Source organism: Rhinatrema bivittatum, chromosome 6, assembly GCF_901001135.1.
Source record: "Rhinatrema bivittatum chromosome 6, aRhiBiv1.1, whole genome shotgun sequence".
Lineage (NCBI taxonomy): Eukaryota > Metazoa > Chordata > Amphibia > Gymnophiona > Rhinatrematidae > Rhinatrema > Rhinatrema bivittatum.
This window is the reverse complement of record NC_042620.1, coordinates 262,254,559-262,279,307: the sequence shown is the minus strand read 5'-3', so window position 1 is coordinate 262,279,307 and position 24,749 is coordinate 262,254,559. Positions and strand designations below refer to the sequence as shown.

The following is a 24,749-nucleotide window of genomic DNA, read 5'->3' as shown; positions in this document are numbered from 1 at the left end:
GCAGCCGGAGAAGTAATCTCCGTATCCGAGGAGTCCCGGACACGGCGGAGTATACAGACACGGAGGCAGTAGTAAGGCAGATATGCTCCTTTTAATCTCAATATTGATAGTTCGGAGCAGGATCCAGAGACAGAGTCTTCCCCTGCTATACGACTCGATAGGGCTCATCGCTTGTTGGGGCAACGCAGGGATTCAAGACCCCGTGATATAATCGTTTGCTTCCATGATTATGGACAGAAAACAAAAATACTCTATGCCGCTAGGAAAATTAAACATCTACAATGGAACAATCACGCGCTTGAAATTTATCAAGATCTAGCGCCTGTTACTTTAAAACGCAGATATGACCTTCGGGAAGTTAAGGCTAACTTAAGAGACTGTGCTATAAAATATAAGTGGACATATCCATTTAACTTACAGTTCCAGGTAAAGGGAATTGCTTACCGCATCACAAACTTAGAAGAAGCAGCAGAGGCCTTCCAGCAGGCGCAATTGCCTACCCACTTTCAGGCTCCCAAAATGGCGGCGGCTCCTGCAAAATTGAGCACTCTTCCACGCTGGCAGAGAAGCGGGCAAGGGCGGGAAATGCCTGCGCCAACTCTTACACATTGTTAAACCATTTCACCCGGTCCAAAGCTCCCCTGACAGAAGGGGTATATTTTAGGCTCTGAACTGCAGTTTTAGCTAGCAGATTCATAAGAGGAATTTTATAGCGGCCGAAATGCGTATGTCTTCCCCCCCCCCCCCCCCCCCCCCATTCAATTGCCGGCAATCTTCAGCATCTACAATCGCAGCAGCGGAGAAGGGCTGATGCTGTGCAGCACCACGTTCCTGAAATTCAGGAACGGAGCACTGATTACTACACGCTATAAGAGGGACTGGTGAATTTTAGCCTTGTCTGGTCGAATGACTGAACTTGGAGATTTGAATAATAGTGTTGGCCTGCTACAGGTTTTAAATTTTCATTATTGAATGGTTCTAGTGTTGAGTCTTTTCTATATTTTAGATTAACACTGTTTATCTATTATTATTCATATTATTGTGGGCCTGATGAGGGGGATGGGGAGGTCTGCTCTTTTAATGTACAGCCGGCTCCCCCTGGGGATTCTAACCCGGGAGGTTATGAGCAGGTTGGTTTCCATACTTATGGGATTGTTATTCGGGGTTCCTTCTTCTCTCAGATGAGTTGGTGAACGTCATCGAGTACTGTACACCTCTGGTTCAGAGGTATTTCCCTCCTCATACCATGCAGGGGATTTTAAGCAAGGGACTGTTCTTTTCCTTATTTTTTGATTAGATGGCTACCCGTATAATGTCATTAAATGTTAAAGGGTTAAATACGCCGAGGAAGCGCTCTCAGCTACAACGAGAGCTTCGTTCAAGTAACGCTGCCCTTGTTTACCTACAGGAAACGCACGTTAGGAAACATCATGAGCATCTTCTTGCTTTTCAGCAATATCCAGGGGCATATTGGGCAGCCAGCTCTAAAGATGCTAAATATATGGGGGTGGGGATACTGATAGCACAATCTTTTGTCCATGAAGTCCTATACCAGCAAGTAGATCGCTCTGGTAGATACATTTTACTAAAAATTAAAGTTGGCAACAAAGTGTATACATTACTAAATGTTTACTTCCCACATGCAAACCAGATTTCATTTTTTGGGATCCTGGACAGCTTATTCCACCAACACTCTGAGGGTGAGATTATACTTGGTGGGGATTTTAATGCTACTAGGGTTCCCAATTTAGATACGTCCACTAAAGGATCCACATCTAAGGGGGTGCGGAAGGCCTGGCGCGATTTCCTGGAGACCTGGAGTTTAGAAGATATATGGCGACAGAGAAATCCCAGATCCCGAACATACACTTCTTATTCCAAACCACACAACACGTACTCGCGCATAGATTATTTATTTGTATCTCGTACATCTCAGAACGATATAGGGTGGGTGGGCATTGAAAACGCAACTTGGTCGGATCATGCCCCCGTCTGGGTAGAGGTCAATATGCAAGATACTGATCCTGGCCTCCGCACTTGGAGACTTAATGATGCTCTACTGCGTGACTCTGCCTTTGTGCAAACTATGACCAAACAAATGCAAGAATATTTTGATCTCAATCAATCGGACGATATAGCTCCCACTACACTGTGGGATTGCTCCAAGGCAGTGGCACGTGGTATCCTCATTGGCCGGGCGGCATATTGTAATAAGGAGCGGGAAAAGAGCAGGCAGGCTTTGTTACGCGAATTAGATCACCTCACTAAGCAGCATACCCTCACCCTCTCACAAAAGATCTATCAACAGATAACACACGTCAGGGATTCCTTGAGCGCCTTGGATGATGCTGTTATTAGTCATAATCTATCCATGCTAAAACAGAAATTTTTTGAGGGTGGCAATAAGGCGGGTAAGATTCTAGCCCAGAAGCTGAAAGCCGCTCGGGCACTGACACTCGTAGTTAAGATAAGGGATAAGCAGGGAACGACTGTCACCTCCTCGACTGCCATTCGGAAGGCGTTCACTGATTTTTATGCTACTTTATATACTTCAGTGGACAATATCTCCGATACCGCCATTCAGCACTATTTAGACAGTCACTTTACCGACTCTATCTTCTGTGAATGGTGAGATGTTGGATAAACCTATTTCCCAATTAGAAGTGATGGAGGCGATTAAAACACTGAAGGTCAGGAAGGCACCAGGGATAGACGGCTTTACGGCCAGTTACTACAAAACGTTCTCTAATATCTTGGTAGCCCCCCTTACGGACCTGTTTATTTATTTATTTATTTATTTATTAACTTTTATTTACCGACATTCGTGAAACACATCATGCCGGTTTACAAAGAACTCAGGCGGGAAATACAATAAAACAATATAAACAATATAATAATATAATATAACAAGATAAAAAAATAACATTGAATAGCAGAAACAGGAGTCAGAAATACAAAATGAACCAAAATGGAGCAATAACAAAAGGGGGAGGAAGGCCGTAGGGAGGGAAGGAGGATAGGGGGGAGTGGGAAAGGGGGGCTGGGGAGCGGGAGGGGAAAGAGCATATCTAGATGAATATATAAACAAAGATAAAATAGAATAGAGGGAGACTATGTACAGTGGGAAAATGTACAGGTACTATTAACTTAAGTAGTACTAAGGAAGTATTGGACATCCGGCCATATTGATTGGGCGGCCGGATGTTTAACTCACTGCGAAGCGCAGGTAGTTTCACGGCAGATGCCAATACTGCAGGGATCTCAGTTATTGCCAAGCCCGGCAAGGACCCCAATGTTTGTGGCTTTTATAGGCCAATCTCTTTGATAAATATAGATTTAAAAATTTTGGCTCGGATTCTGACGGCTCGGTTGAACAGTGTACTGCCCAACCTGGTACATAGTGACCAAGTGGGATTCGTCCCCGGCCGTTTGGCAGCAGATAATGTACGTAGGATTGTGAACATTATTGATTATGTACATCATGCCCACATACCGACAGTGCTTCTCTCTCTTGACGCAGAGAAGGCGTTCGACTTAGTCCACTAGCCCTTTCTGTTTGCAACGCTGCAGCGCATGGGTTTTGGCATCTACTTTATTCAATGGCTAAGTAAGCTATATGACCGCCCAGCTGCCAGAGTCAAAATTAATGGAAAATATGGTGAGGCCTTCCCGATTGGCCGAGGTACCAGACAGGGCTGCCCGCTGTCGCCACTAATGTTTGCTTTGTTTTTGGAGCCCTTCACTACTCGAGTTCGAGAGCCATTAATGTTGCTGGTGTACCCCGGAATTCCTACCATTTCAAAATCTCACTATTCGCAGACGATATTATGTTCACTCTGACTAACCCACTCACCTCCCTGCAGGGGATCACTTCTAAGCTCCAGACCTTCAGCGGGGTTTCAGGGTTCAAGGTGAATTATGATAAATCCGAAATCCTTAATATTAACCTCCCAGATACGGAGGTGGAATCACTTAAAAAACTCTTTCCCTTTAAATGGGCATCTAAAGCGTTAAAATACCTAGGCATTCGTATTGGGAACCATGCTAGCCAGCTTTTCGACCTTAACTATAAGCCTCTTATACAAAACATCCAGAGGGATTTGGGGAAATGGTCTAGAGATACCTTCTCTTGGTTGGGGCGTATTGCCATTGTCAAAATGAATGTCCTCCCTAGGCTCCTCTATTTTTTCACTACCATTCCCATTTACCTTCCCTCTCCAATACTTAGACAATGGCAAGCCCTTATTTTTGGATTCATCTGGAAGAAAAGGCTGCCCAGGGTCGCTCGCAGCACACTGTATACGCCAAAGATTAGAGGGGGGCTCAGTGTCCCGAATGTGGAATGGTATTATTGCGCAGCGCAACTTAGAGCACTTGTTATACTTCATAGAACTATAAGGTTGCTGCAGTGGACTCTATTCGAGCGCACTTTCTCGGGCACACAACCGTTATCGGCGCTGCCCTGGCAACCCAAACATACGTGGCAGGGAATCACTTATATACCTTAAGCTTTAGCAACCACACTTAAACTATGGGTAAAATGGAAACCTCTTCTTGTTGGCCCAGAGCACTATACTGTGCTTACTCATATATTTGCTAATGCACTGCTCCCTAAGCCCTGTTTGACAGAAGCAGCCTATCAATGGGTACAAGCAGATATCTCCCATTTAGAACATGTACAGAATCAAGGAACGCTGGTGTCTCCTGAGGAATTGCACTCTCGCTATTCATTGAACTCTGTCGATTTTCTATTGTATGCTAAACTGTATCACATTATTAAAAGGGCGCTTAGGACAGGTACTATGCGATTGACCAGTACGCTTTTTGAAAACTATTGCTCACATGCCAATCAAATCAACGGACTTATCTCAAATATCTACCAGATCCTAGGAGGACGCACGGCACTGCCATTTCGCCAACAAACTGTATGGACTGCGGATCTTGAGCAAGATCTATCACCCACAGATTGGGATCTCATATTTTTGAATGCGTATAAATGCTCTATATCGGCTAGGCTCCAAGAGAACTGCTACAAGATGCTCTACCGTTGGCACTACTCCCCGGACAGAATACACAGGGTGATTCCTACTGCATCGAAGTACTGCTGGCGCCAATGTGGAAAGGTAGGAACATACTATCATGTGTGGTGGCAGTGCCCACGGGTATCTACGTTCTGGCAGAAGATTATTACCTGGGCTTCTAATATCTTATCCATGCCTTTACTGGTCAAACCCTGGCACGCTCTCTTGAGTCTTCCACTGGAAACTATTAGCAAGGACGCTCAACGTTTTCTGCAACAAGTTTTCATTGCCACAGACTGGCGCGTCGCTGGAAGGATAGCCTGGTGCCTAGCCTACCTGAGGTTCAACAGACACTTCATGGTACTTACCAACTTGCTCGCCTTACTGCAACTCATCATGACCGGCTGCCAACATTTCTCAAGACTTGGGGATCATATCAGGTCTGGATGGCAGCTCAGGAGTAAAGATGTCCGCAGTACTGACCGGGACATGATTATGGGGTCTAATTCTTCAGATTCTCTGGAGTCTGACTATACGCACTCCCTTGTATATACGTAATTTTAACACTGCATGGTGTATAACAAAGATATTATTCTTTATCGGTGTCACCATCTTATAACCTTAGTCTACTGTCTTACATGCTGAGAGGAGAAGAGGGAAGGGGAGGGTGGGAATACAATGTTCTAAAAAAATTTTTCCTATTGAAGCACTGGAGTACATGTTGAATTTGTAATTTCATTATTGGTGCAGATATTCTTGTTGCATGTGGTTTGGTTTGTATTATTGTACCGCTATACTTCCTTTGCTTTAATAAAAATGTTTTAAATAAGAAAAAAAAAGTCTAAATAAAATAACAGTGATAAACAAAATAAAATTACAGTTTAAAGAGAGGACAATCGAGAAGAATTCTCAAGTTTTGGTATTGGTCCATATTGTACCTTGTCTGATTGTTTCTAGCCTTCTGGCAAGATTCAACATTTTGTTTCTATGTTTTTGTAGTAGAGACTGGATGAACCTTTGGTGTGAGAATGGTATTTTGTTAATTATTTTATGATGGTGTATTTTTAGATGTTTTATGCTTTACATTCTTGTTGTAAAGCTCCCAGTGTCTCCTTTGGATGAGGAAGTATATAAATGTGACTGTTCTGATTTCCCAGGATTTTTTCCTGCTCATTCTTTTGTGGGAAGTGTTTGATTTTCTCAGGAAATGTGAGTCTTTTGATGTCTTTGTATTTTGCACAGTATGCATTTCTGTTTTTCCAATGTTGCACTGCAGGCAGAGTCTGGCCTTTTTGGATTTCCAGTTCAGCGTTTGTCTGTCTATTTCTAACTTGTGATTATTTATTCTTTATTTGATGAAAGTCTGCTTTGCCTATGTGACTGAGGTGACTTAATCTGCTAGCATGTTGTTTCTGTGTAGGGATCTGTAACAGTTCAGTTTTTTTTCTATTTTCTAATCTGCAGGTCCCAATACAAGGGTGTATTGCAGGGGTCGGGAACCCATGGCTCGCGAGCCAGATATGGCTCTTTTGAGGGCTGCATCTGGCTCGCAGACACGTGTCGCCATACTTCGCGGTTCCCCGCTGACCCAGCTGCTCCCCGGTCCTCCGCCGCCCGGGCTTAAAATGCTGTCAGCCCGGGCGGAACGCGGCAGGACAGCTGGAGTCAGCGGCACCGGCGTGCTCTCTTCTCCTCCCCCCCCCCCCCCCCGCGGCCCGGAAGAGGAAGTGGAGAGCATCGGGTGCCTGCGCGGGAAGAAGAGACCACACTAACGTGGTCTCTTCTCCCGCGCAGGCACCCGATGCTCACCACTTCCTCTTCCGGGCCGCGGGGGGGAGGAGAAGAGAGCACGCCGACTGGAGTCATCCGGGTGCCTGCGCGGGAGTCATCGGGTGTCAGCCGGCCGGGTGCCAGCGCTGGAGTCATCGGGTGCCTGCGCGGGTCTTCCCGCGCAGGCACCCGATGCTCTCCACTTCCTCTTCCGGGCCGCAGGAAGAAGAGAGCACGCCGGTGCTCTCTTCTTCCCGCGGCCCGAAAGAGGAAGTGGAGAGCATCGGGTGCCTGCGCGGGAAGAAGACTGCAGCGCGGCTCGGAGGAAAATGAAAATCTTCAACCGCGGCCGATGGGACTCCGCCTTCGCCTCCGCGAGGGCTGAAAATGAAGGAGGTTAGCGTTGGGAGGTGGCTGCTGCTGCCGCGAGTTCCCGGGGGGGGGGGGGAGAGAGAGAGTGAATGAGCGAGCAAGCATGTGTGTTTGAGATCCTGTGTGTGTGAGTGAGAGATTGCATGTATGTGAATGATTGAGAGCCTGTATATGTGAAAGAGAGTATGTCTGTGATTGAGAGCCTGCCTGTGAGAGAGAGAGCATGAATGTAAGTTTACCATTGGGAACCTGTATGTGTAAGTTTGTAATTGAAAACCTGTTTGTTTGAAAGAGTATGTGTGTATGATTGAGATCCTTTGTGTGTGAGAGAGATCATGTGTATGTATGATTAAGAGCCTGTGTGTATAAGTAAGAGAGAGATCATGTGTGTCTGTGTCTGACAGCTGGTTTAGGTGATGGAGCATGTGAGTATGTGATTGAGAGCCTGTGTTTAAATGAGAGAGAGAGACCATGTGTGTCTGTGTGATTGAGAGCTGATTTAGGTGAGGGAGCATGTGAGTATGTGATTGAGAGCCTGTGTTTAAATGAGAGAGAGAGACCATGTGTGTCTGTGTGTGATTGAGAGCTGATTTAGGTGAGGGAGCATGTGAGTATGTGATTGAGAGCCTGTGTGTAAATGAGAGAAAGAGAGGACATGTTTGTAAGCATGTGAATGAGAGTCTGTGTGTGAGAGAAAAAGACAGCATGTATTTATGTGATTGAAAGCCTGTGTGTGTGTAAGCGTGAAAAGATAGACAGCATGTGTGTAAATGTGTAATTAAGAGCCTATATAAGTGAGAGAGAAAAAACATTTGTATATGTGAGTGACTGAGAGCATGTGTGTATAGGTGTGTCATTGAGAGCCAGTGTGAGAGAGAGCGCTGGTATGTGACTGAGAGAGGAGAAAGTTCCAAGCAAACCACCCCACCTCCTGCTAATTCAGAACAATCTCAGGACACCTGGATATCAAACGTTCCCAGGTATGCAGAGCAAAAAATTTTTTGTATCCTTATTATTTTTCATTACTGGATCTTTGTGTCTGCTATTTTGAAATATTTTGTTGGTATCTGGAAATGTTTTATATGAGTTTTTAATTATTGGATATTCCACTCATCAGCTGTTTCGAAATATGTTCTTTTTGTTAGTACAGTTTTACTGCTGATGATTTTATATTTCTTGATTTGTTTTATAAGGATGTGTGATGTTTCTTTTTTCCTTTGTTACACTGCATACAGAGACTCTGGCTTGTTGCAGTTTCCAATTCAGTTTTTGTCTGCATGCTTCTTGTTATGCGTTTTGGTCTCTTTATTCTATGTTAGGTGAGGGACAGCACGTGATTCAGGTGAGGTTTTCTGCTGGCGTGTAGTTTCTGTGTAGGACTCTATAGCAGCCTGACTTGGTCCGTTTTCCTAATAGGAGATGTATTGGTGTCTTAAGGCCTGGTGTAATATTTTCAGAGACTTATTGTACTTTAAAAGTGTGATCTTACATAAAATGCACACATTTACTTGTATTTAGTTTTAAACATATTGTATGGCTCTCATGGAATTACATTTTAAAATATGTGGCGTTTATGGCTCTCTCAGCCAAAAAGGTTCCTGACCCCTGGTGTATTGTGTTCTAGGGGCGTGGTTCTCAACCTTTCACGAATATTACTACTTAACACTTCTATAGTGCTACACAATATACACAGCGCTGTACAAAAAGACAGTCCCTGCTCAATAGAGCTTACAGTCTAATCAAGACAAACATACCCACAGACTTCTAGCCTATACAGCTTGTCTGAAAATTACCCTCAAAATATTTAAAGCACCACCATAAGAACATAAGCTGCTATGTCAGACCAAGGGTCCAGCAAGCCCAGCATCCTGTTTCCAACTAGCCAATCCAGGTAACCAGTACCTGGCAAGTACCCAGACGTTAAATAAAGCCCATGCTACTAAAGCCAGTAATATGCAGTGGCTATTCCCTAAGTCAGCTTGATTAACAGCACAACTAAGATCTGTAATTTCCAAAGGATGTGGTTAGTGTAGCTGAGTTTAAAAAAGGTTTGGATTAGTTCCTGGAGGAGAAATCCATAAACTGCTATTAATAAAGTTGACTTGGGGGAATAGCCTTTGTTATTACTGACATTAGTAACATGGGATCTGTTTAATGTTTGGGTACTTGCCAAGTAATAGTAACCTGGATTAGCTACTGTTAGAAACAGGATACTGGGCTTGATGGACCCTTGGTCTGACCCAGTATGGCAACACTTTTATGTTCTTTTTTTTTTTTTTTCTTATGTCCTCCTCCAGGAACTTATCTAAACCTTTTTTAAACCCAGATACACTAGCTTCCCTAATCACATCCTCTGACAATGAATTCCAGAGCTTAATTGTACACTGAATGAAAAATACTCTTTTCCAATTTGTTTTAAATGTGCTACTTGCTACATGAAGTTATCTTCCTAGTTCTTTTATTATCTGAAAGAGTAAATAACTGGCTCACACTTATTTGTTCTAGTCATCCCATGATTTTATAGACCTCTATCATACCCCCCCCCCCCCCCCCCGGTTGCAGACTATTTAGAAATTTGTTAGGTGTACTCTAAAGCTTTACTTTACCTACAAGAATATAGCTGGCATGGCTCAGATCTGTTTGCCTAGTGCCCATCTATCTTATTCTTGGGCTCAGCCAAAATATCAGTTCTGCTTACTGTAGTGCTCATGTCACGGCCTAGCTGAGCAGAGGCTGGACTGCTCCTTCAACAACAGTGCTTGTTTGGGTTATTTCCCCTGTTGAGCAATTTCACTTCTCAGGGCTTTTTGGTTTTTCCCTGGTGGAGTAGGCCTCGAGGCCCATTCCAGATTCCTTAGTGGTCCGGGGTGGAGCTTGCTCACTGAATCTCTGGCAGTTCCCTCCCCTCCTCCTCTCTCCTTTCTTTCGGGCTCATACAGTACAGTGCGCTCCAGTGGAGTGCACTGTTAGCCCAGGTTTGGACGTGCGTTTGACGCGCTAGCTTTACCCCTTATACAGTAAGGGAATCCCCCCCCCTGAAACTAATAGCGCCCGCAACATGCAAATGCATGTTGATGGCCCTATTAGTTATTCCCGTGCGATACAGAAAGTAAAATGTGCAGCCAAGCCGCACACTTTACTTTCAGAAATTAACGCCTGCCGGCACCGGGAAAGTGTAGAGAAAAGCAGAAAAAACTGCTTTTCTGTACACCCTCAGACTTAATATCATAGCGATATTAAGTCGGAGGCCCCAAAATTTAAAAAAAAATTAAAAATCGGCCCGTGGGTCGGAAAACGGATGCTCAATTATGCCGGTGTCCATTTTCCGAACCCGTGGCTGTCAGTGGGTTTGAGAATAGACGCCGGAAAAATTGAGCGTCGGCTGTCAAACCTGCTGACAGCTGCCGCTCCTGTCAAAAAGGAGGCGTTAGGGACGCACTAGTATCCCTAGCGCCTCTTTTTACCGCAGGCCCTCATTTAAATACTGGATTGCGTGCCCAGAAGAGTGGCCTGGGCGTGCGTTGGAAGAGCGGGCGCTCGCCTCAGAGTGCCGGCTCTCCCACCAATTTTACTATATCGGCCTGTTTGTAGCAAACCCTCCAGAAAGGTTTTATTTAAAAAAAAAAAAAAAAAGTTGGATTACTGGGAATAGTTCACAGAGGGAGAGTGTTTTTGTGCAGCATCTGCAGGACCTGGCTGCTTTTGAAGGGGTAAGTGCTGTAGAGCAACCTGAACCAGTTTTCCCTCATGGCCTATTTCTGATTCCTTTAAAAAAAATAACAAAATGAGAGATTAACTTACCACCAGAATGAATCGCAGTCAGAGATGTGCTGCTTGTGGAGCCCGCCATGTTTATACTATGGCGGGCTCATTCTGCCCCACATGTGATGCTCATATAGAGACTCCTTCAACAGATTCAATCTCACACTTTTTGTGTTCTTCCGTTCCCACAGAGCAAGAGGAGCAGGCAGCTACTGAGGTGGTAGGGGATGCTGTCAGCTTCTAACTCCCTTGTTGGCTGTCTTCAGCACCATTTTCTAATGAATCTGCCTTGCAGATGGGGACCTCTGGCCCTCTTCCCTGAGGGGGATGCAACCTGGGATTTCCCTGGGATGTAGGTACCTCTCATTAAGAGTATTTTTCCTGTAATGTGTATGCAGAGGCCTGGTGAAGTGGTTTACCATCAGTCTTGAGGCTTGGCATAGGTTCCATTCCTCTTAACTATCATGATTGTACCTCGAATTGACCAAGGATGGCTCCAGATGCCTTGTATTTCCTTCCACCTCCTCTGAAGCCCCTAGGGGATTGAGCATGGCTAACCAGTTAGACTCATAATTCATTGAACTGTTTGGAAAAAGGGAAATGCTCTTCCAAGGATGAGGGCTACTTTGTTGTTAAGACTCTTCCATAAGGAAGTGGTGTCCCCTCTCATTACTCAAGTTGTTTTCTCACTGAAGATGTCAAAATCTAAGGTAGAATCTATGAAGGGCGATCTGATTTTGGAGAGAATTTGCAAGTCTCCGAAGGTCTTTTCGCTCCAAAAAACCTTGAAACGAATGGCACTGGCAAAAAAGAAACTCCCCTCAGGGAACGTTTAAGGGGAGTGAAATTATGAACAAATGGTGCCCCCTACATGTGGAGGGCAAGAGCCTCCAGATTTCTCATGTGAATGTTCTGGTGTCTGCTGTAACACCCAAGCCTACTATACCAGTATAAGGTGGTGTAGCTCTAAAGAACCTGTAGGATAGGAAGACTAAGACCTTCCTAAAATGGGCCTTTTCAATGGCAGCACTGGCCATACAATCCATTTATTTGTGAAGAATATATTACTCGGGCTGTGGTCCGCTGGATTCAGCAGTTTCCTGAAAGTCCAGAGCCAAACACAATTGGAATTGGGCATTGGCTTTTTGACAGATGCAATGTATGATCTTTTAAGGTTCTTCTTTAGTTCAGTGCCCTCAGCCACAGACACCATAGCCAAAACTAGCCTCAATAAGCTACCCTTTAAGGGCACGTTACTGATTGATGAAGAGCAGGAACAGCTGCTCAAGTATCTGGGAGAATTCAAGCCCCAGAGGCTTCCTTAGGATAAACCCTGTTTTGGGGGTCTCAAGGCAACAGGACCCACAATCACTTCTGGGAATCCTATAGATTCAGGCTAAGGAAGTAGACTCCCTCCCAGGGGAGTCATTTTCACAGCAGGAATCATTCCTTTCTTGGGGCCAAGAAGCCACACTTCTGGGAGGTGTTTGATTGTAACAATGAGGTACGACCTTCCAAAGTCAGCTTCAATAGTTCTTCTAGGAGTGTACTTGCATCGCATTAGTTCAGCAGGTCTTAGATATTGTGCAGATGGGATATGCCTTGGATCTTGCAATTCCCCCTGCATATTGATCACCAGGAAAGAAGTGGTAAGAGCTACCGTGGAACATTTTCAAAGGTTGGAAGTCATGATTCCAGTCTCAACTGAGGGCCAGAAGCCAGGGTCAGGGCAGATAGTAAGATTTATTTTGTGGTCCCACTCTGTCTTAGACCTGAAAGGTGTCATCAAGTGCCTCCAGGTTCCCCATTTCAGAATGGAAACTCGTCATGCTGTTATAGTGGCAGAAAGGATCTGGCAGAGACCTCTTTTCATATTCCCATTTAGGAAGATGATCAAAGATTTGTGTTTTAATTTGATTTATATTCCGCCTGTCAGACACTTCAAAGCAGAATTACTGTAGGTAATTCTGTATCACCAGCGATACAATTTAAGTTTGTACATGAGATAATGGAATGTGAAGTGACTCGCCCAAGATTGCAAGGAACGGCAGCAGGATTTGAATCCTAGCTTGCATGGTTCCATGGATTTTGTGCCCTAGGACAACATTTCTAGTTCAAGGCTCTGCTGTTCAGAGTCTATAGACCCAAGCATATTTACTAAGATAATGGTTCGATAAGGCAGCATGCTGCATCGCTATCTGGATGATTGTCTTGAAATGATTTGGCCCTAAAAAGCCAATCAATTGGCATCTGCCAGAATAATCAAAGTCTTAGAATGCCTAGGTTAGGTGGTAAGTTATTTAAAGAGCAGACCAAACCCCTTACAGTCCTTAGTTCTTGGGAGACCAGTTTGATAGGAAAATGGGATGTGACTTCCTAACCCAAAAAAGGGTTGACCAAAATAGTAGGGCAAGTGTGAACATTTGTTGCAAATGGCACCTAAAGCGTGGCACTATCTCCAACTTTTTGGGGCTTACAGCAGCCACCTTGGACTTAGTTCTGTGGGCCAGGGTTCACATGCGTTTCCTGCAGTTGTCCTTGATGTCCTGTTGTAGTCCTGAGACTTGGGGAACCAAGGTTCGTCTGGCCATGCCATTCCTAGTGATGGACAGCCTGACGTGATGGGCGATGCTCTCAAATTTGTTGAAAGGAATGGATTTGGACTTTTCCTCCTGGATCATAGTAACCTCAGACACGAGTGCAGGGGGGGAGGGGGCTTACTGTTGTGCCCTGTGACTCAGGAGGAAGCCTTTTGGTTCATAAACAGGCTGGAAACTACAGCTATGAGGCTAGCCTTGGTATAGTTCCTTCCATTAGTGAAGGAAAACTCAGTTCAAGTGCTGTAAAAAAAAAATGCCACAGTGAACAAGCAAGGGGAATTCTAGGTTGGCCCGTGAGATCTATTATTCCAGTGGGTGGAGCAGAATTTGATTCACTTTTTAGTAGCTCACATTGCAGGAGAAGAAAATGTCCAGGCCAACTTTCTCAGCAGAAGCATTCCAAATCATAGTTAATAATGGACCAGTAGGGCATTCCCTTTTGTGGACCTGATGACAACCCACAGGAATTCCAAGGCTGATGGTTTTTTAGTTCTTGGAATAGATGCCTTGATTCTGCCATGGCCAGTGGATAGGCTTCTTTGTCTTTCTACCGTGGCCTCTCCTAAAGGATAGAGGATTTCTTGTTCACAGAGATACTGGTAGCTCCGTATTGGCCAAGAAGACCTTGGTATGTGGACCTGGTAAAGACATGGCCTATTATTGCAGGGCCCAGTTTTGATGGAGGATCTTTCTCCATTTTGTCTTACAGCTTGGCCCTTGAAAGAACTCTCTTGCGCATGTTCAGTGGCATCTCTTTGAGAGTTTTTATGAAGCGCTATCTGTTTCACCCTCTAGGGCAGACATTGTATACATTCTGGCCTTCCTTCTAAAAGGCCTAGACAAGGAGCTAGCACTTGGTTCTCTAAAGGCGCAAGTTGCAGCCATTTCCTGCCACAGAGGTCAGGTCAAAGGTTTCTCTGTGACTGTGCATTTAGATGTAGTCCATTTCTATGAGGAGTCAAGCATATCCACCCTCCATTTCAGTCCTTGGTTCCTCTGGGACCTTAAATTGGTCTTCAGTGCATTGGTAGGCTCACCCTTTTGAGCCTTTGAAACAGACTTTCTAAAGGATCTTTCCTTGAAAATGTTTTTTCTGGTGGCTGTTTGCTCTACCGGATATATTTTGAACTGCAGATCTTATCTTGCAGAGACCTCTACCTGGTGTTTCTACTGAAGCTGTTTCCTGTTGGCCAGTTGTGTCCATTCTCCCAAAAGTGGTGTCGCTTTTTTGTTTGGATCGGTCAAATAAATCTCACTGCCAGCCTTCCAGGGGAGCAAATGTAACAGTAAAGAGAGCAGTCTCCATCCTTTAGTAGTCCAACGCATACTTCTCAGATATCTGAAGGTAATGAGCCCCTTTTGGAAAACAGTCAGGCTATTTGTACAGTTCACTGGTCCCCATGGGGTGAAGCAGCTTCCAAGATGGATCACGGAGGCAATTGTATTAGCATACTTGCTGAAGGGCCAAAAGGCATTGGAGGTGTTCCGTGCTCATTCTATGAGGGGCCAGGCATCATCATGGGCTGAATCCTTTGCAGGGGCTCCAGAGGATATCTGTAAAAAAGATACCTGGATGTCCTTGCATATTGAATGTACAAACCAAGTAAGCTGCTATGTTCGAGGTGGGGATTCTTAGAACATAAGATATACCATACTGGGTCAGACCAAGGGTCCATCAAGCCCAGTATCTTGTTTTAAACAGTGGCCAATCCAAGTCGCAAGTACCTGGCAGGAACCCACACATTAGATAAATCACAAGCTACTATTGTTTATTAATTACCATAATAGTTTATGGATTTTCCCTCTAGGAACTTACCAAACCTTTTTTAAACCAAGCTACACTTAACTGCTGTAACCACATCCTACGGCAATGAATTCCAGAGCTTAACTATGCGCTGATTGAACAAGATTTTTCTTCAATTTGTTTGAAATGAGCTACTTCCTCCCATCCAGGCTAGACTAAGCTTTGGTAATCCTACTTGTCTGGATTGGTCTAGTAAGATGATGAGAGGAAAAATGTATTGATACCTGTTAATTTCCTTTCTTTGAGTCCTATTAGACCAGTCCAGAACATAGTGGCTGCACACACATATTTCTTTCTGCTTATCTATCCTTCGGAGGCAAAGGGATTGTGATCTTCTCCTTAAGGAAGCAGCTAGACCCATTCTTTTTCATTCTGTTCTGCTTCCTCTTCCTCACCTATCTCATCCTGTCTAAGGAATACTGGTAGAGGTTCCCTTCTCAAGGTATGGGTAAAGGTACTATTGATTTAGGGGCTTGCTCCATTGCTTTGACAGAAATTATTGGCAAGGGCCCAGGTTGTACCTCCCTTTATTCAGTGAAAATATCATGGAGAAAAAGGTGTTTCCTTTGTTTCCAACAGCTGGGGGGGGGGGGGGGAGGGTGCTCAGTAAAACCCACTTGTCTGGATTGGTCTAGCAGGACTCAAGGAAAGGAAACTAATTGGTATGACTAAATGTCTCCTTTATGCACAGAAGACATGTTTTGTGAACAAAGCATGTTTTCTGCACATAAAATCCTGACTACAGGTCCTAGCACTGGAACTCTAGCTTCTAATCATAGACCAGAACTAGCATTTGAAATGTTATTCCACCTCTGACCAAGAGTAAAATTTCCAGTGGTTAAGAAAACAGCATGATTTAAGTCACTGCAACTTTCTGCTCTAGAGAATGATGCTTTCATTAGCATGGGATTTCCATGTGAGAGCGCTAAGCAATATGCAGTTTTTAGCTTTTTTTTTTTTTTTTTTATGTGCACATTTTTATGTATGCAAAACTCATTTGCTGTATTGGGAGTATTGTGTGCACACGATTATGGGTAAAACTGTGTGCTTTCCTTAGTGCAGCTTATTACATCTGGCCCTTGGAACTTTAACTGACTTCCACCTATGCTCCTCTTTCAGAAATCCCTGTGGCCGCACTGGGATCACTGGCCGGGGCCTCCTGGGGCGCTGGGGCCCAAACCATGCCGCTGATCCCATTATAACAAGGTGAGCCATTGCCAGGGGTGTGGAGGACACTGGCAGGGAAGTCACTGCAGAAAGTTCTGTTCATCTCTGTGGAAGGGGTGAGAGGATCATTCTGAGAGCTCAGAGCAGGGTCACAGTCTGGTAGAAATTGTAATTAATGTTGAGGCTGCATGTTAAATGCGTGGATACCAAAGGTATAATATAGGGGATAGGCAGGATAGTGAGATGGCATGCGTGAGGGAGCAAGAGAGGGACATAGAATGAGTGAGAAGAGAGATGGGGTGAGACAGAAGGAATAAGAGATGGAATCTTTTCTCTAAAGCTGAGGCCTGCTGCCTCCTTTGTTTGCTTCTCTGCAGGTGGAAAAGGGATGACGGTGGAATTAAACTGCAGCACTCAACATCAGGCAAATACATTTTACAGTTTGTAGCCATCAAGAGGAGAGACTGTGGAGAATGGGCTATCCCTGGGGTGAGCACAGTCAGTCACCCTCGTATGACATGATTTTAAGTGTAAGGAGACCGGGGGCGGGGGGGGGGGGGAGTGTGCTATTGCTGTATGAAATGCTCTTAACAACTTTAAAAGCGAGCTGTTGTCATGTCCACACCATTCTTCATGCCCTGTTTGTCTGGTTCAGGGAATGGTGGACTCAGGTGAGAAGATCAGTGCCACTCTGAAGCGGGAGTTTGGAGAGGAAGCACTGAACTCGCTGCAGAAATCCAGCGCAGAAAGGCAACGGCTGGAGGAGCAGCTGCAGCAGCTCTTCAGCCAGGAGCACTTTGTGGTAAGGCAGTTCCTTCACCTCCATAAACCTTGGGGCTTCTTCCACTCCCTTGCTTGTACAGGTCAAAAGACTGATGTATCCTTGGTACTGTACTTACATTAGTGATGTCTTGTGAGCGTTTCTCACCCCTCATACATCTGATCACATTTCCTCTGCTTGTGTGTGTTACTCTGTTCACATGTATGACTGATCACGTTTTCTCTGTGACTATTTAAGCAGGATGTACCCTAGCCATGGTTACTATGGAAACAGAACACGACGGCAGGATGAAAACCTTACAGCCCATCCATATCTCCTGTTCAGCTTTATAATCCCTCAGAGATCCTATCTCCTTGTCCCAAGCTTTCTTGAATTCTGATGCTGCTCTCATCTCCACAGGAAGGATGGCTCATGCGTAACTATCCTTTCTGTAAAGAAATATTTACTTAGAATACTCCTGAGCTTACTCCCTTTTCTCTTTCACCTTCGTCTCAATGTCCCTAATTTCAGAGCTTCCTTTCAATTAAAAGAAGCATGCCTCTTGTGTATTATTCTTTGGAGGTATTTAAATGTATCTGCATTTCCCTTCCTTCCCTCAAGGTATACATGTTTAGATTAAGTCTGTCCCCATATGCTTTATGATGAAGACCATTTTATTAGCTGCCCTTTGGACCTACTTTGTCAAGTTCATATCCTTTTTAAAGGTGCAGTCTCCAGAACTGTACACAGAACTCCAAATAAGATATCAAGAGTCTTGGACAAAGGCAATATAACCACCTTCTTCCTGCTGGCTATTGTTCTTCCTATGCACTCCATTCATCATTCTGGCTTTTGCTGTCATCTTATCTACCTGTCTGGCTGAAGGGCCACCGTTTAATATCATCAGATATGATCATCCCTGTATCCCGCTCTTGTTTTGAGCACAGAAGAACGTCAGCCCCTACTGCTTCCTTTGGGTGTTTTGCAAGCCAAATGCATGACCCTGCATTTTTTTAGCATTGAATCTTAGCTGTCAGATCCAAAACCATTTCTCAAGCTTCACTAGATGCCTCCTCATGTTTTCCACACTTTCTAGGGTATCTACCGTGTTGCAGATTTTTGTATCATCCACAAAAAGGCACATTTTTTCTGACAGCCCTTGAGCAATATCACTAATGAAAATATAAACTGAAACACAGATCAAGCACTGATCCCTGTGATACATCACTGGTACCCTCCTTTCTCCAAGGAAAAGCAGGATGGCAGTCCTCACACAAGAGTGACATCATCTGATAGAGTCCAGCCCGGAAAATTTATGAAAACTAAAACTTTCACTGAGCATGCCCATGCATGCTGTTATTCTATGTGGGGACACTCTGGTCATGGGTTTTTCTTTGGTTTTCTTTTGGGGGGGGGAGGGGTTGCCTCACTCCTCCTGCTTCTAGGCCTTCAGGGACTTTTTCTGGCAGTAGGGTTGTTCATCGGGGGGGCCCACCATCTTACCTGATATTTCTTTAGGTAGGTTTTTTTTGTGCATTTTGTTTCTCTGTTCCATAGCGATGTGCCATTTGGTATCCAAGAGGTATCGTTCCACTGCCACCATAGAGTTTGATTTTGCTTCAGTTCTTTTTCAGTCAAAACATGTCTAGTGGGTTCCAGCGATGCCCAGGACTACAGGACTATGGCTATCACGGGGGCATTGCGTGATATCCATGGGTGTTATAAATGTGCAGCCATGATCCAGAATGGGCGCCGGACCCGTTTTGGAACTGATGGCAAAACACTTTGGATACCAGAAGACCAGTCCATTAACATCGAGGAACTTTTAAGCTGCATGGGTGGCGGTTACGTCATTGGTATCAGGAGGGACCATATGTTCCCTTGGTGCTGGTGGCCGTCAGAGAACCCAAAGAACAGGCCATTGTCTAGCTCTTTCCACTTGAAGGTGAAAAGTTCTGCCTCTGTGACACTAGCATCAAGGAATTCTATTGCTAGGCAGTGAGGGCAGCCAAAGAAGCATTGGCATCAGCCTATGTTGATGCCTGGGGATGGTCCAGCGCCTGCCAAGAGCTCCCCTAAGCTGTCCCATGGCAAGGAGAGCTCTTCCTCTTGAAAATCCCAGGCTTTGCGTCAGTCTCCAGTGATCCTGGTGTCAGCCACTGATACTCCTCTCTGTTCCAAGGAGGATGTTTGCGCCCCTCCTACCTTCCAGTTGGTGTTAGCATTAGCGATCTTTGAGGAGGAGGTGGATAAGAAGATCCAGTAGGCCTTGGAGAAGGCTTTGCAGGGCCTTCAAGAGCACTGGGGTGTTCCCTCCGATTGCCCAGCAGCAAGGCACTTGCATGAGTACTAGTGCTGAGATAGATGCTGATTCCCAAAAGGGGATCAGGGTCAGTGCCCACTGCCCCACTGATATCCAGTTCATTGGGAGAGGAAACTTACCAGGGCTGTCATCATTCTTTGAGATCCAAGCCCAAACAGCCTCTGGGACCTTGGCTGGTGTTTGGCACCCCAAGAGCTCTCACTTCCAGCAAACCAGGGGAAATCCAGACTCTGAGTACTCGTGAGGGGACGGCTATGACTCCGGTGAACCCTCTGAAGAGTTGTCATCTGGTCTCCCCTCCGACCCTTCTCCTCCATCAGAAAAAAGGAAGTCCCCTCCTGAGGACATCTTTCACAGGTTTTGTTAAGAAAATGGCAGTCTATTTTGTTTACGGTACAGACATGAGGATGAGACCAGAAACAAGATGCTGGATATCTTTCAGTTCGTGGCAGTCCCAGTTCACAGATTCCTTCAGAAGGAACAGGCTAGGATGTGGGAGAACTCTATCTCTGTGGCTTCGACCAATATGAAGGCAGACACGATTTATCTCATCCAGAAGACTCCCAGATTCAACAAGAGACAGCTGATGCACCAATCTGTGGTGGTCAAATCTGTTCTCAAGGAAGCCAAGAAGACCAGGACTTGCTCTTCAGTGGCCCCGGGGAAGAAGTCCAGTACTCTGAACTTTCTTGGGAGGAAGGGGTTCCATAGAGCCATGCTCAATGCCTCCATAATTTCCTATCAGCTCTTTATTTTATTTTATTTATTTATTTTGATTTTTTCTATACCGGCATTCGTGATAACATCACATCAAGCCGGTTTACAGTAAACAATGGGGTAATAACTGGAACATAGAACCAAATATGTAATATACATATTATAAATACAGTTACAATAAACAAGGATACGTACAACTAGGAGTAAGAAGAAGAAAAGATAGGAACTTTAACATGTTGTATTAACCTGTAGAATGGTAAAGTTTCCAAAGATGGAAGTGAATGATTTACAATGAATTGTTCAGTTCAAAAATGCAGTTTTTAACAATGAGGATGGGCCAATACATGCGGGACCTGCTGAAGCAGATACAGGAGGTAGCTTTGCAGCTCCTTCAAAAGCAGCAAGTCATCCTTCTGTCACTGTCAAGATGCCCACTAGGCTGTGGGTGGGTGGTCCAAGTCGCAGCTGTGTAATCTTCCTTTTAAAGGGGAAAGCTGTTGGTGGTTTTAGAGCAGTTAATGAAGCATTTGGGAGAGTCCAAAGGGAATAAGTTGTCTGAGGATAGACTCTCCTGCCGAGATCTTGCCTTTCGAGATGTGAAAAGATGTTGCTGTAATAGGAGTTCTGTAGCTTCGGGGCAGACGCAAGGCTCGGGAGAGACAGCAGTCCTTTCAGGGGATACATAGACCCTCTCAGTACAGTACCGGTCAAGGGACCGGAGAGAGTAAGGCCTCTCAATGAGGTCACGCTGGTCCACTCTTCCTTGGAAGCCATCTGAGGAAGACTAGCCTTCTATTATGAGGAGTGAACCAAGATATCGTCAGATCAATGGGTTCTGGAGATGACAAGATGGCTACGCCTTAGAATTATTTTTTTTTTACCCTGTCAAGGAAGCCTACATATTGTCCCATGGTATCAAGCGAGAGGCAGTTCGGGAAATGTTGGAACGGCTGAGGTGCCTGGACACAATTGTCCTAGTTCCTCCAGAGCAGCAAGAAAAAGGTGAACTTTGAAGTTCCCAAAAAGGACATTTTTTTTTCGGCCCATTCTCAATCTGCAGAAAGTCAATGTGGCGCTGCAGGTCCTGCATTTTTGAATGGAAACACTACGGACTATAATTGAGGCGGTTCGCAAAGGAAAGTTTCTGGCATCGTTGGATTTAATGGAAGTCTGTCTTCACATCCCAATACGTTCAGAACTTCAGATGTTTCTGAGGTTCACGGTGCTGGTGGAGCATACTCAGTTCCCAATGCTTTTTGCTTCGGGTTTTTGACAGCGCCCTGAACTTTCACGAAAGGGATGGTGGTGGCGCTTAGGGGGGAAGGATTCTAATTCACCCGTACCTGGACGACTGGCTAATCCGGGCGAAGTCGGGAGAGGAGTGTTGTCACTCGATTCCACAGGTCTTGGATTTGTTGCAGTCTCTGGGCTGAATGGTGAACCTAGCAAGGATCCATCTGGTGCTGTCCCAGTCATTGGAATATCTGGTAGTGCGGTTCGATACCCAAATAGGAAAGGTGTTCCTTACCTTGGACAGGAATTCGGACTAGCAGTCTCGGGTGCTGCGACTGCTGCGGTGGGCCGTTCCCAGGGTCTGGGATTATTTGCAGGTCCAGAGTTCTATGGCATCTATGCTGGAGTTGGTTCTGTGAGTGTTGGCTCACATGCAGTCTTTTACAGAGGGCGCCTTTGTCCTTTTGAAATCCACTATCGGAGGAGTTTTCAGCTTCCATTGCCACTTCAGGGAAATTCCAGATCCAGTCTCTCTTCGTGGCGGTGCAAGTTTTTTCGAACAATGGAATGATGGTGGTGTACATCAATCAGGGCAGGGTGAAGAGTCATCCGGTAGCTCTGGAGGCCCAAGAACTTTTTGTCTGGGCAGAGAAACTTGTCGAAGGCCTAGCAGCGTCTCTCATGGTTGGAGTGGACATTGTGCAGGTGGATTATCTCAGCAAGCGACAGCTGGTTCTGGGGGAATGGGAGTTGTCAGTGGAGGCCTTTGCCTTGATTCGTGCCAGGTGGGGCACTCCCCAGATGGATCTCATGGCATCCAGAGGCCTTGCCAAGGCGGAGCGGTTCTTCAGCCGAGGGGATCCATACTTTGGTTCAGCCAAGGTTGACAGAGCTTCTGCTGTATATGTTTCCCCATGCCCTCTCGTAGGCCATGTGTTGCATCGCATAGAGCAATATCTAGGAAAGGTGATTCTTTTAGCGCCAGAGTGGCCACATCATCTGTGGTTTGAGGATCTGGTTCATCTTGCGGTGGACAGTCCTGTCCAGTTGGGTCATCTTAGGGATTTCAGAGGGGCCATCTTTTTGGATCTGGCAGATTGCTTTGTATAACGGCTTGGCTTTTGAGAGGAGGCACTTATGTTTAAAAGGATTCTTGGAGCAGATTATTGCTACTTTGCTTCAGGCTAGGAGGCCAGCCAATTCTCTTGATTATATCCTAGTGTAGAAAGTTTTTGAGTTGTGATGTGTAGAGGAAGGTGTAGGACCTTTACAGGTAAACATTTCTCAGAGCTTGGCCTTTTTTCCAAAGGAGCTTGACAAAGGATCTTGCCTACAATTCGCTCCTAGTCAGTGGCAGCTTTGGGGTGTCTTCAAGATAAGCTGCAGGGACCTTTTGGCCTTTCATCCAACGTCGTCCGGTTTCTTAAAGGAGTGAAATATTTGCATCCACCGGTTCATTGGATGTGTCCTTCCTGAAACCTTTAATCTACTGCTTCAGGTTCTAAGTGAATCTCCTTTTGAGCCAATAAGGAGAGCGTCCATGTAGGATCTCTCCCTGAAGATCATCTTTTGTTGGCAGTTTGTTTGGCTAGATGGTTTTTGGAGTTGTAGGTCTTGTTGTTCGGACGACTGATATCTTTGTGTGCGGTGACTTCCTTTTTACTAAAGGTCATCTCAGCGTTTCATCTCAACTAGTTGGTGGAGTTGCCAGCCTTTCCTCCCTTGACTTCTGATATGCCGTATATAAGAGAGCTGCATTTGCTGGACATTCATCAGACTCTTACATTACCTTAAGATCATTAACAGTTTTTGATGTTCAGATTATCTTTTTATCTTGTTCAGTGGTGCAAAGAAGGAAGATAAGGCTTCCAAGGTCATGATTGTGCGATGGTTAAAGAAAGTGATTTTTTTCGGTCTATCTCTGTAGAGGTCGAACCGTGCCAGAGGGGTTGTGGATGCATTCACCTAGGGCAGAGTGTCAGCTAATATCACCGCAAGAGATTTGTTGGGTGGCGACATGGGATTCTCTGAACACATTTTTACCAAACATTACCTATTAGATGTTCGGGGACCGAGGAGGTTGTGCTTTGGGGAGAGCGTATGGCATGCAGGTCTTTCGGATTCCCGCCCAGTATAAGGGAGCTTGGGTACATCCCACTTGTCTGGACTGATCTGGGATATGAACAGGAAAGGAAACTTGTTTCTTTCCTGTTAATTTTTGTTCCTGGAATACCACAGATCAGTCCAGAAGCCCGCCTCTTTGCAAGACTATTCTTGCTTCTGGATGCTGATGCTGCAAAACTTAAAATGTTTGTAAATATGGAGTTTGCTCTTTTTCCTAATTTAAGGAGGAGAAAACGGTTTAAGGGGGTTCCAACTTTGGTTTGCTGCTCGCCCTAGATGAGGAGTGGGGTTAAGTTTTGAGGTTAACTATCTTGGCTTGGGGACAGGCCAATACTGAGGGACTGCAGGTGGCACTCTCTGTTATGCAGCAGTGCCTGAAAAGTTGTGTTTTTTTTTTTTAATATTCTCTGCCTCCATCTGCTGGTAGGGATGCAAAACCCATTCGTTTGGACTGATCTGTGGTATTCCAGGAACGAAAATTAGCAGGTAAGAACCAATTTTCCTATGTCTGTTTCCTTTCCTATTTGTCGCAGTTTTCTGCAGTCCTGTTCCAAACCCTTCCTTGGGGAACACTGAACAGAAATATTTAGGAAAAAGCAAAATTGCTTAAGAGTCTGCTTCTGTATCCCCTTGCCCCCTCTCCTTCACCATTGAGTCTTAGAATTCTCATGCTTCAGTGTTCTGATAGTTTTATAGTTGTATTTACCATTGAGTTTAGTAGCTTGAGTTTTTGTTTTGGTGCCTATTTCTGTTTTGTTGTGTCTTATAATTGCTGGTTAATGAACCACTATCTTAATTATTCTGTTGTGCTAATATCGTACAACTTTATTTTGTTGGACCCCACTTTGAGCATTTCCACAGAAAAATGGGATATATGGGATATAAAATTAAGAAATGAAATAATTGGGATGTATGTGTTGTTTTGTTTTTTTTTTTTTCTCATCCCTCGCATGTGACTCGCTCCATGTCCCTCTGCCCCTGATAGGCCTATCGGGGCTACGTTGATGACCCTAGGAACACAGACAATGCCTGGATGGAGTCGGAAGCTGTGAATTACCATGACGATTTGGGTAGGTGCACGTATGCGCTTGCTGGT

The 24,749-nt window shown here is 45.0% G+C and overlaps 1 protein-coding gene and 1 long non-coding RNA gene across 3 annotated transcripts in view; one reads left to right on the top strand and one right to left on the bottom strand.

The window, feature by feature from the left end:
* LOC115094213 overlaps positions 1 to 24,749 on the bottom strand; it is a 44,968-nt gene that overhangs the window by 3,869 nt on the left and 16,350 nt on the right. The window lies entirely within an intron of this gene.
* Positions 1 to 24,749, top strand: part of LOC115094209 (ADP-ribose pyrophosphatase, mitochondrial-like) — a 32,205-nt gene that overhangs the window by 5,569 nt on the left and 1,887 nt on the right. For both annotated transcript variants that reach the window (XM_029607014.1, XM_029607017.1), the window contains 4 exons: positions 16,449 to 16,535; positions 16,874 to 16,985; positions 17,152 to 17,298; positions 24,639 to 24,723. In XM_029607014.1, the coding sequence (XP_029462874.1) occupies positions 16,449 to 16,535; positions 16,874 to 16,985; positions 17,152 to 17,298; positions 24,639 to 24,723 (431 nt within the window). The remainder of the gene's footprint in view (positions 1 to 16,448; positions 16,536 to 16,873; positions 16,986 to 17,151; positions 17,299 to 24,638; positions 24,724 to 24,749) is intronic.